The sequence below is a fragment of the Mus caroli genome, unplaced genomic scaffold (genome assembly GCF_978045245.1).
Source record: "Mus caroli unplaced genomic scaffold, Mus_caroli_1 scaffold_4, whole genome shotgun sequence".
Taxonomy (NCBI): domain Eukaryota; kingdom Metazoa; phylum Chordata; class Mammalia; order Rodentia; family Muridae; genus Mus; species Mus caroli.
Window position 1 is genome coordinate 37100042 of NW_028227259.1, and position 15959 is coordinate 37116000.

General features: G+C 44.2%; 1 protein-coding gene across 17 annotated transcripts in view; it reads left to right on the forward strand.

Moving 5' to 3' along the window:
• Nucleotides 1–15959, forward strand: part of Add1 (adducin 1) — a 61612-nt gene that overhangs the window by 35092 nt on the left and 10561 nt on the right. For 6 of the 17 annotated variants that reach the window (XM_021161675.3, XM_029477220.2, XM_085836625.1 and 3 more), the window contains 10 exons: nucleotides 72–223; nucleotides 4345–4425; nucleotides 4644–4793; nucleotides 7413–7556; nucleotides 7648–7746; nucleotides 8317–8493; nucleotides 10636–10980; nucleotides 13412–13513; nucleotides 14072–14161; nucleotides 14852–14938. In XM_021161675.3, coding sequence (XP_021017334.1) covers nucleotides 72–223; nucleotides 4345–4425; nucleotides 4644–4793; nucleotides 7413–7556; nucleotides 7648–7746; nucleotides 8317–8493; nucleotides 10636–10980; nucleotides 13412–13513; nucleotides 14072–14161; nucleotides 14852–14938 — 1427 coding nt within the window. The remainder of the gene's footprint in view (nucleotides 1–71; nucleotides 224–4344; nucleotides 4426–4643; nucleotides 4794–7412; nucleotides 7557–7647; nucleotides 7747–8316; nucleotides 8494–10635; nucleotides 10981–13411; nucleotides 13514–14071; nucleotides 14162–14851; nucleotides 14939–15959) is intronic. The other 11 variants (XM_021161676.3, XM_085836627.1, XM_085836628.1 and 8 more) reach the window with 3 other exon arrangements.

A 15959-nucleotide genomic window follows, 5' to 3' on the forward strand; every position in this document is an offset into this window, starting at 1 on the left:
AGTCAACAAATTAAAAAAGTACCAATAAAATGTATAAAAAAGTTTGACTTTTGTTTTTCTTTATTTTTTAGGTCTTGGTATGGTTACTCCTGTGAATGACCTTAGAGGATCTGATTCTATTGCATATGACAAAGGGGAGAAGTTACTGCGGTGTAAACTGGCAGCATTTTACAGACTGGCAGATCTCTTTGGGTGGTCCCAGCTTATCTACAATCATATCACAGTGAGTACTCAGACTGTAACTGAGTGGTGCAGCTCAGACCACAGAGGCTGTAGGGTGAGCAGCGGCTTAAGTGGCTGGCACCATCTTTTCTTGCAGAGTTTAATAGATCTTAGAACACCTTCTGTTTGCATTCCTTGCTGCAGAACATAAGAATTGACATGTGTGAGTTAAAAGCTATGAGAGTAGTTTTTAAAAACATCTTTCTAACCTAATTAATGAGTGTTTACCAAATTATAAGCCATTCCTTAAATTCATTTATGACTTACAGATCTAAGAATAACAACATTTTCTACCTGACCCCTTGTTCCAGCTCAGGTTGTGTGAGGGAACAGTGTGAGCCCTGTGGTGAGCACAGGTTCTCCCAGTTTCTTTCTTTTTTTTTTTTGGTTTTTCAAGACTGGATTTCTCTGTGTAGCCTTGGCTGTCCTGGAACTCACTTAGTAGACCAGGCTGGCCTTGAACTCAGAAATCCGCCTGCCTCTGCCTCCCAAGTGCTGGGATTAAAGGCATGCGCCACCACCGCCCGGCCTCCTTCTAGACTCTTAAGGTACTGACAGCTTGCTTTCTCTTTCCTTTTTCTCCGAACTTCCTTTCCTTTGACTTTAAAGCTTGTTTTAATTTCTTGTTGGTTCCTCCCCTCCAACCCTGGATTTTAAGAATCTTACTTTTTGTTTGTCTTTGTTTTTTGGCACTGTGTGTAGCCCTGGCTGTCCTGGAACTCACTTTGTGTAGACCACGCTGGCCTAGAATTCAGAGCGCTGCCTCCTTCTGCCTCCTGAGTGCTGTGATTAAAGGCGCGTGCCACCATGTAAATATTAGAATAAATATAAAAGCTAGAGCTTCACTATTTTAAAACGTTTATTTGTGTGTGTGTGTGTCTGTCTGTCTGTCTTCCTGTGTATGTGCAGATGCTTATTGCAACGAGTATACCTTCTGTAGGTGTTACAGAGGTCTAAAGAAAAATTCATAATCATGCCAGTACTGCTATTTGTTTTGGGTAGCAAATGTTATCAGTGCTTAGACTGCTTAAGCTTTTTCTTCATATACTAGTGGAGGTTTCCACGTGTGAACTTGTAAGGAGTGCTCAGTTCAGCTCCCTCCTGGGCTCAGAGGAATGTGAAAGCTGAAGCTGTGGTCTAGTGCTTTCCTGTTAGCAGTGTGACATACTCCTTATTGCAGATGCCAGGTTGCCTCTTCTCTGTCTGCTCACTTTATTCCTGTTAGAACGCAGTCTTGTGTTTCCAGGTAGCCGTGGTACCCATCTGTTTAGTCGATGGCATAGTGGTCACAGGAGTACCAGCTCTATAAGCAGAGCTGCTTGGTACTCCCTCTTGTGGGCCTGGGACCAGGAGCAGTGTCTGGCGCTGTGTTAGTTATGCCCTAAACTATTCAATAGTGACCAGCCCTGGCTGAACCGAAATTACTTTAGGAAAATTGTGAAAAAGAACTCAGTAGAAACCTTTGGTAGCTGAACAGTAGGTCCAGTTAGTTTAGGTCATTTGCCAGTGACTGTGTGCTGGCCTTTCCAGCTAACTGGACTGGATAGAAAGCTCAGATGGAGATTTGATGCTGACTGATTCTAGGCAGATGGTAAGCTGTGATAGGAAATGTGGCGCCCGGCGCTAACTGTATCTGATTTGTGTGTGTTTAAGATGCTGTGTATAACTCACCCTGTTGTGAATACTATGTTAGTAACTTTGACTTAAGTTTATAAACCTCTCCCCTCTCCCTGTAATTTGTTTGGCATTGACAGAATTAAAATGCCAGTTAAATGTTTACTGTCCTGCCTGTAAGTGATATGCTTGGTTATTAATACAGTTAAAACATTCAAGTTACCAAAAAGATCTTATTTTATGAACTGAAATCAGGGAGTCTTTGAAGAAGAATCCATCCTTCCCTTTTGGCTTTTTAAAGTATTTTTAGAGTATTTTGGTTTTGTTGTTAAGATTTATGACATCTATATTAGATACCATCACACCATCCAGATATTATTATGTAGATACTTAACAGGAAAGAGACATTAACAGTATCAGTGCAAAAACAAGTGCTAAGAGTCATTTTGTCCTTACTGTGGAAGGGGGTCAGGGATTTTCTGCTCAGGGATTTTATAGTGCTGACAGGTGTTAGAGGCTTGGAGAGGATACGTGGACTTAGATCTTTAAAGTATCATCAGATTTAGAGAAGCCTCGGAGAAGGGAGGGACAAGCCAGGAGGCCCAGCTGGGGTGCTGGGCTGAGGACCCTCTCCTGGTGACTCTTAGCTGGTGCACAGGCCTTTCTGTCCCATGTTAAGTCTCAGCACCTGTACAGCGTCACAGGGGATTGGCTCAGCTCCAGTCTAGATTCCATGGAATGCTAAGCCCTGAGGTGGTAGTCTGGCCAGTGCATTGGATGTGGGGGATATAGTATCCATCTCTGTAGCAGGCAGCCCGCCCCTTCCTCCTGAGAGCTGGGGTGGGCTTGGGTTTTAGGAGTGGCTGAGGGTCTGAGGCTGTCCATCCTCATTACAGAGGAGGGGTGGTAGACAAGGGCACTGACAGAGACCACCACTGAAGAAATCTGCTCTGAAATGCCCTTCTTTCATTTGATGTCTGAATTCTGTGTGTAATACCTTTTGCTTTAGACGAAGAATCGGATATTTTAAGTGTTTTCTGTTAAAACATGTAAATATGTTACGCTTACAATTAGAATTGTATATTGTTATCTTTTGAGAAAGGGTTGCACGCCATAGCTCTGGCTGACTTGGAACTTGCTATATAGGTCAGACTGGCCTCAAGAAAAAAAGAGAAAAATGGAAAAAAATCAATATAAAATGAACAAAATACAAAAAAACCACTTCATCTTTACAGAAATATGAACTATTTTATAGCATGAAAACTTGTCCACCTATTAGTAACCAGGAAATTAAGTCTTCTCATTGTCTTCTCTCCCCTTCTTCTATTCCCCTTCACTCCCTTTATAAACACTGTACCTAAGCTTAGCAGATGTGTAACATGCTTATGTCTCGTTCCTAAGCTTCTCTCTCTCTCTCTCTCTCTCTCTCTCTCTCTCTCTCTCTCTCTCTCTCTCTCTCTCTCTCTCTCTCTCTCTCGGGGGCTCCTGGACTTAGGCTCATTCTATTTTAGCTTCCGAGTGCTGAGATCACAGGCATGTTTCAGCATGCCTTCCTTGTAGAAACACACTTAAGTCTATCCGAAAACCCTTTCTTATCAAAATGAGATCTCTTTTCTTCTTGTTCTTTTTCTATTTTTTTTTTAAACTGGGGAAGATCTCTTCTTTTTTACTGCCATATTCCTGCTGTTTTGATATATGCTGGGTATATTGTACCTTTCTGTGCTGAATGAATTGGAGAGAGAGAGAGAGAGAGAGAGAGAGAGAGAGAGAGAGAGAGAGAGAGAGAGAGACACAGACACTGTGAATGATGCATAGAAACCAGAAGATTATATTTTGGTATCGGGACTTTCAGAACTGTATCAAACATTGAGGAAAGATTGTACTCATATGTGAGTGTTACTGTCTTCCCATTGTCCTCCAGGTTTGTGTATTATCAGAACCTAATGGGAAATTTCTATCTATTATATGTGTGTGTGTGTGTGTGTGTGCCTGCTTGTCTGTGTGTACACCATATGTGTGCAGGTATCCACAGAGTCCAAACTGGGGTTGGAGCTCCTGAAACTGGAGTCAGAGGTGGCTGGGAACTACCTGATATGTACTCTGGCAAGCAGACCTAGGTCCTCTGGCAAGAGCATCGAGTGCTTTTAATTTTTGAGCCATTTCCTTGAAAAACCGAAAAAAAAAAAAAAAGATGTTTGTTTCATTATCCTACTTCTGAGGTTTGGCATCATTTTGCCATTAGACCGGTGGCCTCAGAATCACCTTACAGTGGCCCTGCAGTGGTTGAGTATTGAACTGGGTTGTTTGACTTGTGCTCATTGTGACCAGTATGTATATGGTAAGTTAAATTTCTGTACAGTAAGTGTTCAGATCGTCCTAGCTTTGTGATAGACTGTATGCTTTAGTTCCTGCCTAGTCATTCACCTGTGACTTTGTGTCCTGTAAGTGACTCAGGTACTTTTACCTCTGCAAAATTACTCCTGTGCTGACTCAGGCGTTTTCCCGTAGACCAGAGTGAACTCTGAGCAGGAACACTTCCTCATCGTACCTTTTGGACTTCTCTACAGTGAAGTGACTGCGTCCAGCTTGGTGAGAGTACCCTTTTCTTTGGCGTCAAGTTTATTCTATTAGATCTTTTAAGTGTCCTCACATCTAGTTGCAGAGCCCTACTGAACATATACAAGTATGGTTAGTTTAGGAGGTACCTTTAAAAGAAGTTATAGACACTTATTCTTGGCTTTCAGGTTTTCTAGTAAGGGTACCTGGAGGTCTTCTTGGTATTTAAAGGTTTGCTTCTTTATTTGCAGGTTAAGGTCAATCTACAAGGAGATATAATAGACCGTGGAAGTACTAACCTAGGGGTGAATCAGGCGGGCTTCACTCTGCACTCGGCAGTGTATGCTGCGAGACCAGATGCCAAATGTATTGTGCACATCCACACCCCAGCGGGGGCAGCGGTGAGTGTGCCATGCCAGGAGTTCTGTAGGTCCCATTATGCTTACTTATTTGCTTTTGTCTTTGTTATTTTAAGACAGGGTCTCACTATGTATCTTTAGCTATCCTGGAACTCACTCTGTAGACCAGGCTGGCTTCGTATTTGCAGAGATCTATCTGCCTCTGCTTCACAAATTCTGGGAAGAAAGGCATGCGCCATGGTTGCCCAGCTTTCTTCATAGGTTTTAAAGCTCTGACTTGCCCTTGCTTGTTGTAGCAAGTTCATAAGTCTAAATTGTTATATATTTTATATATGCATGCATACACACATGCACACATACAATGTTTGAAGCTGGTGAGATGGCTCAGCAGGTAAGAATGTTTACTTCTCGAGTAAAAGAACCTTAGTTCAGATCCACAGAAAAGCTGTATGTGGTTGCATGCATGCCTGTAACCCCATCTCCGTGACAGGCAGAGGCAGGAAGATCACTGGTTCTTGATGGCTACCACCTCAGCTCTAGGTTTAGTGAAAGACACTGTCTTCAGACACTCCAGAAGAGGGCATCAGAGGTGGAGGGCAGTGGAGCAGGACACTTGCTGCTCTCTGGTGCCGTGCTGGTACTGGCACTACCCTGCCTCTGCTTTCACAGACATCACACACAGTCAGTCACACACAGGAATAAAGCAACTTCTCAACTGTTCGCCTTTTCTATTTTAAAATCTCTCTCTTTCTGTGAGTATGTTTTGCTGGGAATAGAACTAACCCTACATAATTCTAACCCTGAGCTATACCCTCGGCCTCTAGTTGGACTTGCTTTCCCCTCTTCCTGCCTGCCTGCCTGCCTGCCTGCCTGCCTCCTTCCCTCCCTTCCCTCCCTTCCTCCCTCTCCCTTTCTTTTATAAGATCGACCATTGCTCTGTATCCCTGACTGGGCTGGAACTGCATAGCTACTTGTAGCAGTTCTTTTGCCTCAACCTACTGGGATAAGTCTCCGAATACAGTCTGTGTTGTCTTTGAACAGGTGATGATTCTCCTGCCTCAGCCTCTCAGTGTGAGGAATACAAATCCATACCATTGCAGCTGGATATGATCCTTTTATTTTTATTTTTTCCTTACCTTGTTTTTTGAGACAGGGTCCCACTGTGTAGCTCTGGATATCCGTGAACTCTATAACTTAGAATGTGTTATAGATAACTCATAGACCAGGATGGCCTTGAACTCACAGAGATTCACCTGCTTTGGCCTCCAGACTACTAGGACTAAAAGCTTGAACCACCATCTCAGCTTAAATGAATGTTAAAATTTGGCATATTCTGTAACAGATTTGAGGGAATTTTAGGAAACATAAAAGCTGGGTAAATGAGCCGGGCATGGTGGCGCATGCCTTTAATCCCAGCACTCGGGAGGCAGAGGCAGGCGGATTTCTGAGTTCGAGGCCAGCCTGGTCTACAAAGTGAGCTCCAGGACAGCCAGGGCTATACAGAGAAACCCTGTCTCGAAAAACCAAAAAAAGCTGGGTAAATGTTTGTTTGTTTGTAGTACTGAGGGTGAAGTGCAGGCCTGCAGGCCTTATGCAAACGAGACATGCTCTATGATGAGGTAGTCCTCAAATCTCTTTTGATTTTATATTTGGAGTCAGTTTTACTCTGTAACTAAGGCTGCTTTTTGAACTTGTGATCACTCTGCTCCAGTCTGTGAGGAGCTGGGATAACAGACAGGCCCACCCCACCATGCCTAGCTACTGAGAATGTTTTATTGAGACTCAACTTTACTTTAAAAATGCTTTACTTAAAAACTTTACTTAAAAACTATATTGCTGGGCATACTGGCACACACCTTTAATTCTAGTACTCAAGGTAGAGGCAAGTGGATCTCTGTGAGTTCAAGACCAGCCTGGTCTACATAGTGAACTTCAGGACAGCCAAGCCTACGTAGTCTCAAAAAAACAAAAAACAAAAACAAATTACAACACTTTACTATATTTATTTAGATAAGTATAGAGGAATTATAAGTATGTAATTGTCCATTTGTTTTTTTTTTTGTTTTTAAAGATTTATTTATTATATGTAAATACATTGTAGCTGTCTTCAGAAACCCCAGAAGAGGGCATCAGATTTCATTACAGATGGTTGTGAGCCACCATGTGGTTGCTGGGATTTGAATTTAGGACCTTCAGAAGAGCAGTCGGTGCTCTTAATCGCTGAGCCATCTCTCCAGCCCAATTGTCTATTTGTTATAAATTACTTTTTATGAAACTTTCAGAGAGTTCTCTTATCTACAGCCTAAAATAAAACATGAACAAAACCTTAGCACTTGAAACTTTCCCCTTGAGACACCGTCCTCAGAGGGCCTGCTTAGTGTTCCTCTCCCTGAACCATGGCTTGTGTTATTAAGCACTGACTGGCGTGGCATGTGTAATCTCTGCAGAATCCCAGTCATGCGCTCTCTCCCAAGTTCTCCCAGCTTCTGTCAGGGCCTGGAAGTGAAGAATAAAGCTAAGTTTATGGGTTCATTTGTCTCCAACAAGAAAATGAAATTAAACATACCCCAGTGTCATTTTATTTCTGTGAGGATGCACTTGTGGGTCTTGAGTTGCTGTTGAACTGTGGCTTTTCTTTGTCATGGTGACCGTGGTGTCTAGGTCTCTGCGATGAAGTGTGGACTCTTGCCTATCTCCCCGGAGGCACTTTCCCTTGGAGATGTTGCTTACCATGACTACCATGGCATTCTGGTTGATGAAGAGGAAAAAATTTTGATTCAGAAAAATCTGGGCCCTAAAAGCAAGGTGAGTAGCATCTTGTGGTATTCGGTTGTAGAGCCTGGAAGGATGAGTCTTGGTGCCTTGTTACACAGCTCCCTCCCGTGCCTTCCCTTAGGTCCTCATTCTGCGGAATCACGGACTCGTGTCAGTTGGAGAGAGCGTGGAGGAGGCCTTCTATTACATCCATAACCTTGTGGTTGCATGTGAGATCCAGGTAGGCCATGCCATTTAGCTAATGGTTTATTTGGATGTCTCTGGTGTTCCTGTGGGTTTTCTAATACTTGTCTTGCAAGAGTGAAGCTTTGAGCAGTCCTTTAGCCATGGTGAGCTCGTGGTTTGGAACTTAGAAAAGATTGCTGGGATTTTCATTTCTAATTTTTCATACACACATGCATGCATCACTTATGGAGGATTGGTGTGTGCTATAGCTTTATGCATATTCTCTCTCTGTTACTGCATTTGACAGTCACTATCCTTTGAAAAAGCTAGAGCAGAAACCTAGAGGTGCTTTGCTTCTCAGTGTCAGTATTCCTCATACTGCTCTACTTGGCCTCCAGCCCCTGCTGCCCCTGCCATCAGTCCTGACATCTGTCATGGAATAAGGGAACGTTCCCATTTCTTACTACTGTCCATATTTTGTCATTGCAAAGAAAATCTCTGAAAATGCCCCCCCCGTGCTTCACTGCTTTCTGTGGAGAGCTGTACTGTTCTGCATTCTCTGTGCTCATCTGGTTCTCTTTAGCTCTGTGGAATCAAGCCATATTGCTTGTTCTTTTTTGAAAAGGTTCGAACTCTGGCAAGTGCTGGAGGACCAGACAACTTAGTTCTGCTGGATCCTGGGAAGTACAAAGCCAAATCCCGTTCTCCAGGGACTCCAGCAGGGGAAGGCTCTGGGTCACCTCCTAAGTGGCAGATTGGGGAGCAGGAATTTGAAGCTCTTATGCGGATGCTCGATAATCTGGTGAGAACGTTGTTTATTGTTCTAAAGCTCAAATGTTTTTCATAGCAGTCAAAATGGCTGTCTTCATGTGTATCTGAGTGCTGTCTTACTAAAAAGTCTTGAAGAACTATCAGTTTATAGCTAGTAGGCTAAACCATAATAAAATATGATATAAAGATTCTTTTTAAAAATAAACTTGTTGCCGGGCAGTGGTGGCGCACGCCTTTAATCCCAGCACTTGGGAGGCAGAGGCAGGTGGATTTCTGAGTTTGAGGCCAGCCTGGTCTACAAAGTGAGTTCCAGGACAGCCAGGGCTACACAGAGAAACCCTGTCTTGAAACAAACAAACAAACAAACTTATTGATTGATTGATTGATTGATTGAGATGAAGTCTCATGAAGCCAGGATGATGTCCCCATATTTGTCCTGTAGCTGTGGATGACAGTGAACTCCTGAACATACTGTCTGTAGCTCTCAAGTCCTGGGATTAAAGGGGACATAGCACCATGTCTGCTTTTATGCAGTGCTAGGACTGGAACTCAGGGCTTTGTACATCTTAGGCAGTCATTGTAACTGAGCCACATTCTAAGTTTTATTCTTTTTTCTTTCTAAGAATTTATTTTAAATTATGTGTGTGTTTGTTTGGGAGTTTGTGTGTGTGAGTGCAGTGTCCACAGAGTCCACACGAGGGTGTTAGATTCGCTGGAGCTGCAGTTACAGGCTGTTGCAACCTTCCCACCTTGGGTGCTGAGAACTAAACTTGGGTCCTGCAAGAGCTGTAAGTGCTCTTAACTACTGAGCGATATCTCTAGCCCCCTGATGTATCTTTAAATACAATTTTGCCTTTGGACCTAGTGGGAGCTAAGAATGCAGCTTGGACAATTTATTGTTGTGGGAAGTCAGCACAGGACAGCAAACTCCAGGCAGTAACTGGAGCAGAACCCGTGGAGGAGCTGCACTAGCTTGCACCCTCTGGCTTGCTCAGTGACCATTCTTTCACAACACCTAGACATGGCACCTCCCACAGCCAGCCGGGCCCTCCTACATCAGTTAACAGTTATGAGATGTCTTCAAGTTGACAGCTGAAGCTCATGACACTACCTAAGCCTTCCAAAGCAGCCCTCTACTCTGCCGCTTGTGGGAATATTTCTAGAGTACCTCTGTCACAAGGTGCAGTCTCTGAATGGATGGATATGGCTGCCGTAGTCCCGTGTGTCTCACATGATGAACTGCAGTGAGGGACTCATTCTGAGTTTGAGACCATTAGATAAGTTAGGAAACATTTGTTTGACACTTGATGTGCTTTTAAAATCACTGGGGCTTTTGGGGGGGGGGGGCATTGTATACGCTGTGGTATATATTTGGGCGTCAAAGGACAGCCTGCAGGAGGCAGTTTTTCCCTTCTACCACATGGGTTCCAGAGATTGAACTCAGAGTGTCAGGTTTATTAGCGTCTTCATCTACTGAGCCATCTTGGTGGCCCACTATGTTATGTAGCAAAATAAATTAAGCTTAATGATTTGAAACAGCACTTCATTATTTCCTTGGGTCAGCACTCCAGACACCAATGAAGTCTGATGGCTGCAATCAGAGAACTAGCCAGGACTGGCCTCTCATCAGAAAGTTCAGCTGGGGGATGACCCACTTCCAAAGGATATTTCTTTGTAGCTCAGTGTTCCCAGTAGCTCGATTTGTCAGAGCTAGCAGTGTGACAGAGGCCCACAAAATTGGCACTACTGTTTTTGTGTAATCCATGCTTGTCACCTGCAGCGAATGCCAAGGCCTAGAAGCAAGTTTGGAAGTTTCACCTCTGCCACAAGGGGAGGTAGTTACAAGCAGTCTGTTTGCCTCAACTATTGGGTGCTAAGTATTGGATGAGTGAAATAAGGAAGTCACCAACTGTTTCTGAGGAGTTAGCAAAGAAGTTGACCCAGCAGACGTGTGGGTTATGTGAGGCACATCTTTCAGAGTGTAGTAGATGAGCACAAGCTCAGCTTGAAGACTGAGTTCAAATGTGCTCAAACACCTGAGAAGCAGTTCTTGAAATCCTCTGGGCTGTGTGTGCGTGTGTGTGCTCGTGGAAGCCAACATCTTTGGATGCCACTCTATTTGTTTGTTTTTGAGATCTGGAGTGTGGACTGCTTTTCCCTCTTTGAATCCTAGGGCTACAGAACTGGCTACCCTTATCGATACCCTGCTCTGAGAGAGAGATCTAAAAAGTACAGCGATGTGGAAGTCCCTGCCAGTGTCACAGGCCACTCCTTTGCTAGTGATGGCGATTCGGGCACTTGCTCGCCGCTCAGGCACAGTTTTCAGAAGCAGCAGCGAGAGAAGACAAGATGGCTGAACTCTGGCCGGGGTGATGACGCTTCTGAGGAGGGGCAGAACGGAAGCAGTCCCAAGTCGAAGACTAAGGTGTGGACGAACATTACACACGATCACGTGAAACCCTTGCTGCAGTCTCTCTCGTCCGGTGTCTGCGTGCCAAGCTGTATTACCAACTGCTTGGTCTGTGCCTACCTTACTGTTCATAGTTAGATGATGTAGAGCAAGTTGGGCAGCTGGGGCTTCGGAGGCTTTGGGAACTTCCCTTTCTGACCTCGTTAATGAGCACTGCCTGTGTGACTTGCTTCTTTCTGAGCCAAAATCTACTTTATGTCTTAGCTAAGATCCCAGTTAATACTTTCTGCTTGAAACTGCTTAAGATACAAAGTACCTCTTCAGTAATTCCAGCTAACCCAACTTTACACTTAGCAAAAGTACTAAAGAACTTACATGCATTAACCTCAAAGCAGGAGCTCACCTTTAACTCAGCATCTGTCCGAGAAAACTTAAGTTCATTTATGAAAAAGTACTCATGGCATAAACCTTATTCTTTAGTGTCGCAAACTTGTCCGAGTGCATTTGTCATGTTACCAAAACTGCTTTATCTCTGGTATCTTCTTACGCAGTTTTCTTCTATGGTTTTCTGGCCAGTTCTTCACTGACCTCTGTCCTCGTTCAGCATTGTTGCCTGTCCTCTATCCCACAGCCTCCGAATGCTTATGCCAGCTGCCCTCTGCATGGACTGTTGCATGTGAGTAGACGGCCATGGTGGCGAGTCTTTTGACTCCTGCTGGGTGTGGCATGACCCAAGTGCAGCGCAGGCCATCTACAGGCACCAGCCACAAGACTCAGCCAGGGGTGCTGGGCTAAGTATGATTGCTGCTCAGGGTTCTCATGTGCTCTGAGAGATGCTTGGTGCCCGGGGCTGAAAGATTCCTCTGAGGATGAATGGGCCATAATTTTGTACGGGCCAGCTAGGACATTCTGCCCAGATATTGAGCTGATATGTAACAAAAGCCCATTGCCATAGTCCCTAGTGAAGGGACTGTGCATGACAAGCTCAGGCAGGGACAAGCAGACAGGAGAGTAGTCTCTTGTAAACATGCTTTCATTTTAAACACTTAAAAGAGGAAAAGGTTTTGTCTTCTCAGGTAGTTCTGGTGTGGTGAGAAGCCGCCATGCTTCTGAGCAGCTGTCATGGGGTCAGGAGCCTGCTTGGCTGTAGCTGGCCTCAGGGCTCGGGTGTGGGCCTTTGCTCTTCTCTCATCCTGCCCTCTTTTTCTTTACTTGTAAAATGGAGTGTACCTTACAAACAAAACCCCTGTTTCCTGATGCTGTGAGCACCCTGCATTGCCTGGAGTCTTTGCACTGTGCACCTACAGCAGAGGCAGTGAGCACTGGAGCTTAGCTTGAAAAGTCCAGTTACTTGAGGCATTTAGTCAGTGTATGCCTCAAAGGGCCTGGTCAGCATATGTCTATGTTTCTTGCTGTTCTGGAGTAACACAGGTTCTGTGCAGTGTGCCCAGGTTGGTATATTTTAATTTAAAATAATTGCAATTTTCAAATGTGTTCAAGCTTCTGAGTGGCTCTTTTAATGTTTTCACTAAAATGCTGGAGTTATTTTTGTCTCAGAAGATAAGCATCAGTGAGTACCCACGGCTCCATGCCCATTCCACACTTCTTTGCAGTGGCTAAGCATTTGATGGTTTTGTTGCTTCCTTTAAACTCTTATGGTTTATGGCTTTTTTTATTGCCTCTCAAAAATATTCTGAAAGGCATAACACTTGCAAGATGGCTTGTTTTACTCTTCAGTGCCTGCTCATGCTTACGTATTAGAATTGGCTAAAGATCTCATATTTTATTGAAGAGCCAAAACTAATAGTGAATAAAAAGTACAGCGCGTGGACAGTGTGCACTGATATCTAAAACAGCCTCTGAAGACTCATGAAGCTTTAAGTTTGTTTGGGATATTTTGTAACACTTAAAAGTATTAAGTTATATAAAATATTTGACATCACCAAAATCTTGTACTAGGTTAGCTACTGTATTGGTGCTAATACAGTGCTGTTCTTGGGTTGGAATAGTCTATACTTAGTATGTTCTGATGCTATCATTTTATTTTAATGTAAAACTTTGGTGATGCCCACTCTTGCCTCACAGTGCAGACTTTGCCTACCCCTGGGGTAGGAGCATCACATTGCTTCTCATGATTGTCATCCCACGCTTCCAGTTGGCTTTGGTGTTGGGTGACTCTCAGGGCGGTGAACCAATGGTCTCTGAGGGGCCTCCTCTGGCAAGTCCATGGGTTAAAAATGAAGCCCAGCTGAGTAGTCAGCCTTTTTGCTCCAGACTTTGAATGAGCTCTCAATGGCCCTTTTTTATCAGTCATGACTGTGAGGCCCATCACTTGATGTTTGTTTGTTTGTTTTTTTTTAAATGGCCACATCACACTTTTATGGCAACTCTACTGGGTGACCCAGGAAATGTGGTCATTGGTTCCGTCCTGTGATGTTCAGTGCATGATCAGACGTGAGATCATTTGGACAGATTGGATGCTGTGGTGTCATTTACTGTTGTCATTATCCTGACTTGTCACATATTCTTGATATTCCAGTGGACTAAAGAGGATGGACATAGAACTTCCACCTCTGCTGTCCCTAACCTGTTTGTTCCATTGAACACTAACCCAAAAGAGGTCCAGGAGATGAGGAACAAGGTGTGTATTGCTGTCTTAATTGGGGGTGTGGGTATATAGCTTTGGGAGGGGCACTGTATGCTGTGGGGTAGAGTGTGTGCACGTTCTAGCACAGGTATCTCTTCAGATCGGTGCTTCTGTTTATAGTGTGGGGGTCCCACTGTTCTTAGACTTCTCAAATAGCAATTCTAAAGTGTGGAAACCGTAGGGCCTGATCTTAATAGGAACAGACAGTAGCCTTTGCCTTTCAGGGTTCATTCAGAGATCTGTGAGCTGTGTTTGATTTATTAGACCAGGAGATCCATCAGCATTCACAGCGTCACTGAAAGAGGAGTGCATTGCTAAGATTTCCCACCAACTTCCATATATAGTACCTTGTAAGAGCCACGAACAAGTCAAGAGTAGTCCAGTCCATTAAGCATTTAGTTTATCACCCTCTGTGCAGATAGGCCAGTACCCTAAAGTGGGTGTGTCCTAGCCATCCTACCATCATGGGCCTAGACAGGAGTGCAGTGTGCATAGGGCCGGAGTCTTCCATTCTCTGTGCTGCTCATGTGCCTTTTTTCTTCCTATCCTCAGATCCGAGAGCAGAACTTACAGGACATTAAAACAGCAGGACCTCAGTCCCAGGTTTTGTGTGGTGTAATGATGGACAGAAGCCTTGTTCAGGTAAGAGAACCTAGTGTCTCTGACATTAGTGGGTGGTGACTAAGACCAGAATGATGTTGTGAGGTGAGTATTCTAGGCCAGTGGGTGTCTTTGTTTAAAATCATGATAGTGCAGACACTTTACTTGAGTTACAGGCCAAGTACAAGCATGCTGAGGGTGTATCCACCCTTCTAGCCCCGCTCCTTAGAGTGCATGCATACTTAAGGGCGCCTATGCCACTGCTTTGAAACGGGGTTCCCTGGTCTCCCCCGGGTAAATGCTGGAGGCGGGTGGGCTTGGTGTGTACTCACGTCTGCAACTAAGTGCTGCTTGGGATGCGGAATGGGTGGGTGTGAGCTTGTAAATGTGGCCCACCCACATTTATGTGAATTTCTGTACAACGGCTGACATGGCGTGGCACTCGACACTAACTGTGTAAGTGGCTCTCCGAGAGCAACACGCCTTCCGGTGCTTTCAGTCTCACTGCAGGAGGAGGTGATAAGTGCTGCTTTATTTTTTTATTTTTTATTTTTTTAACTGGCCAGCTATGGTCCTGGTTTCATGTCCAGTGTCTGCACGTAGCACTGTCATCAACCGTACCGTTGACAGCTGCCCCTGCTGCATGCTCTTAGCCGGCTTTATCCTGTCTTCTTGGTTGGTATTTGTAAGGCTGGGCCTGGTGTGCTCTGATGACTCAGTTTACTGTTTCAGGACGCACCCCTCTCTGACTGTACGGAAACTATCGAAGGGCTCGCAGAGCAGACCTTTAGTCCCGCTAAGTCTGTCTCTTTTAGAAAGGTACTCACTGCCCTGTCCTCGCCTACCTATTGGTCCGCAGTGCTCTTCTCCCTTCCCTCTCCCAAGTAGCTCCCCTTTACTGCTCCATCTTAGTTACTGAAGCACTTGACAAGGACCTTTAAGTCCTCTGAGACTGTAGAGAAGGTGTGCTCCGACCGTTGTCTTTTTTAAAACAGTTTTCAGCATTTTAAGTTTTTCTTGAAATGGCTCACTTTCGGAGGTTTTGGATGTGAACTTAGTGCTTGCCTTTGGCTTTCAGAGTTTGCCTGTCATACGTTGCCAGTTGCAAATGGGCATCTCTGGGCTTTGTCAGCAGTGGCAGCTTCTATGGTGACCCTGGTTCAGTTTTGATTGTAGTAGTTGGAAGCCAGTTAAAGCTTGCCTTTCAGACGTATGAGAAATAAAACATGGCTGTCTGTGTTAACCCTTATAAATTAATACATTTATTTTTAACGTTAAATAAAACCTGGCTGAGGTGTGAGCAGAGAGGGTTCAAGGCCACCCTGGTTTATAGAGGGAGATTTAACTCAACAAACAAAGGAATAAGGCCCAGTGACCTAGCCAGCAATCCAGGGCTCGCAGGGAGGAGGCCCTTTCTCAAAAAACAAGATAAATAAGTAAATAAATAAAAAAGGAGAAAAACATAAAACAAAAAGTGGCCAGTGCTTATTTGAGAGCTTGAAGGTGGGTATTTCCAGTCTCGCTTCACTCTACATACTTGCTGTGGAATTCCGGTATTGTTTTAAAGCTATTCTGATTGCCAGATAGAAAACATACTGAATTGCTCAGTTCCTGTCTGGAGTCACTCCTGGTAACATTATTTTACATATTTATATATTAAATGAGTCTTGTCTTCCCAGTTTTTTGTTTGTTTGTTTGTTTGTTTGTTTGTTTTGTTTTCTGAATCTTCCCAGTTTTATATTCATTTCTACCTGCCTTTTAAAGGAGTTTGTCAGAGAACAGAGGCAGGGATGCTGCTTACCCTCCAGCCTGTCTTTCCTGTTGCTGCTTTAGGCCATCT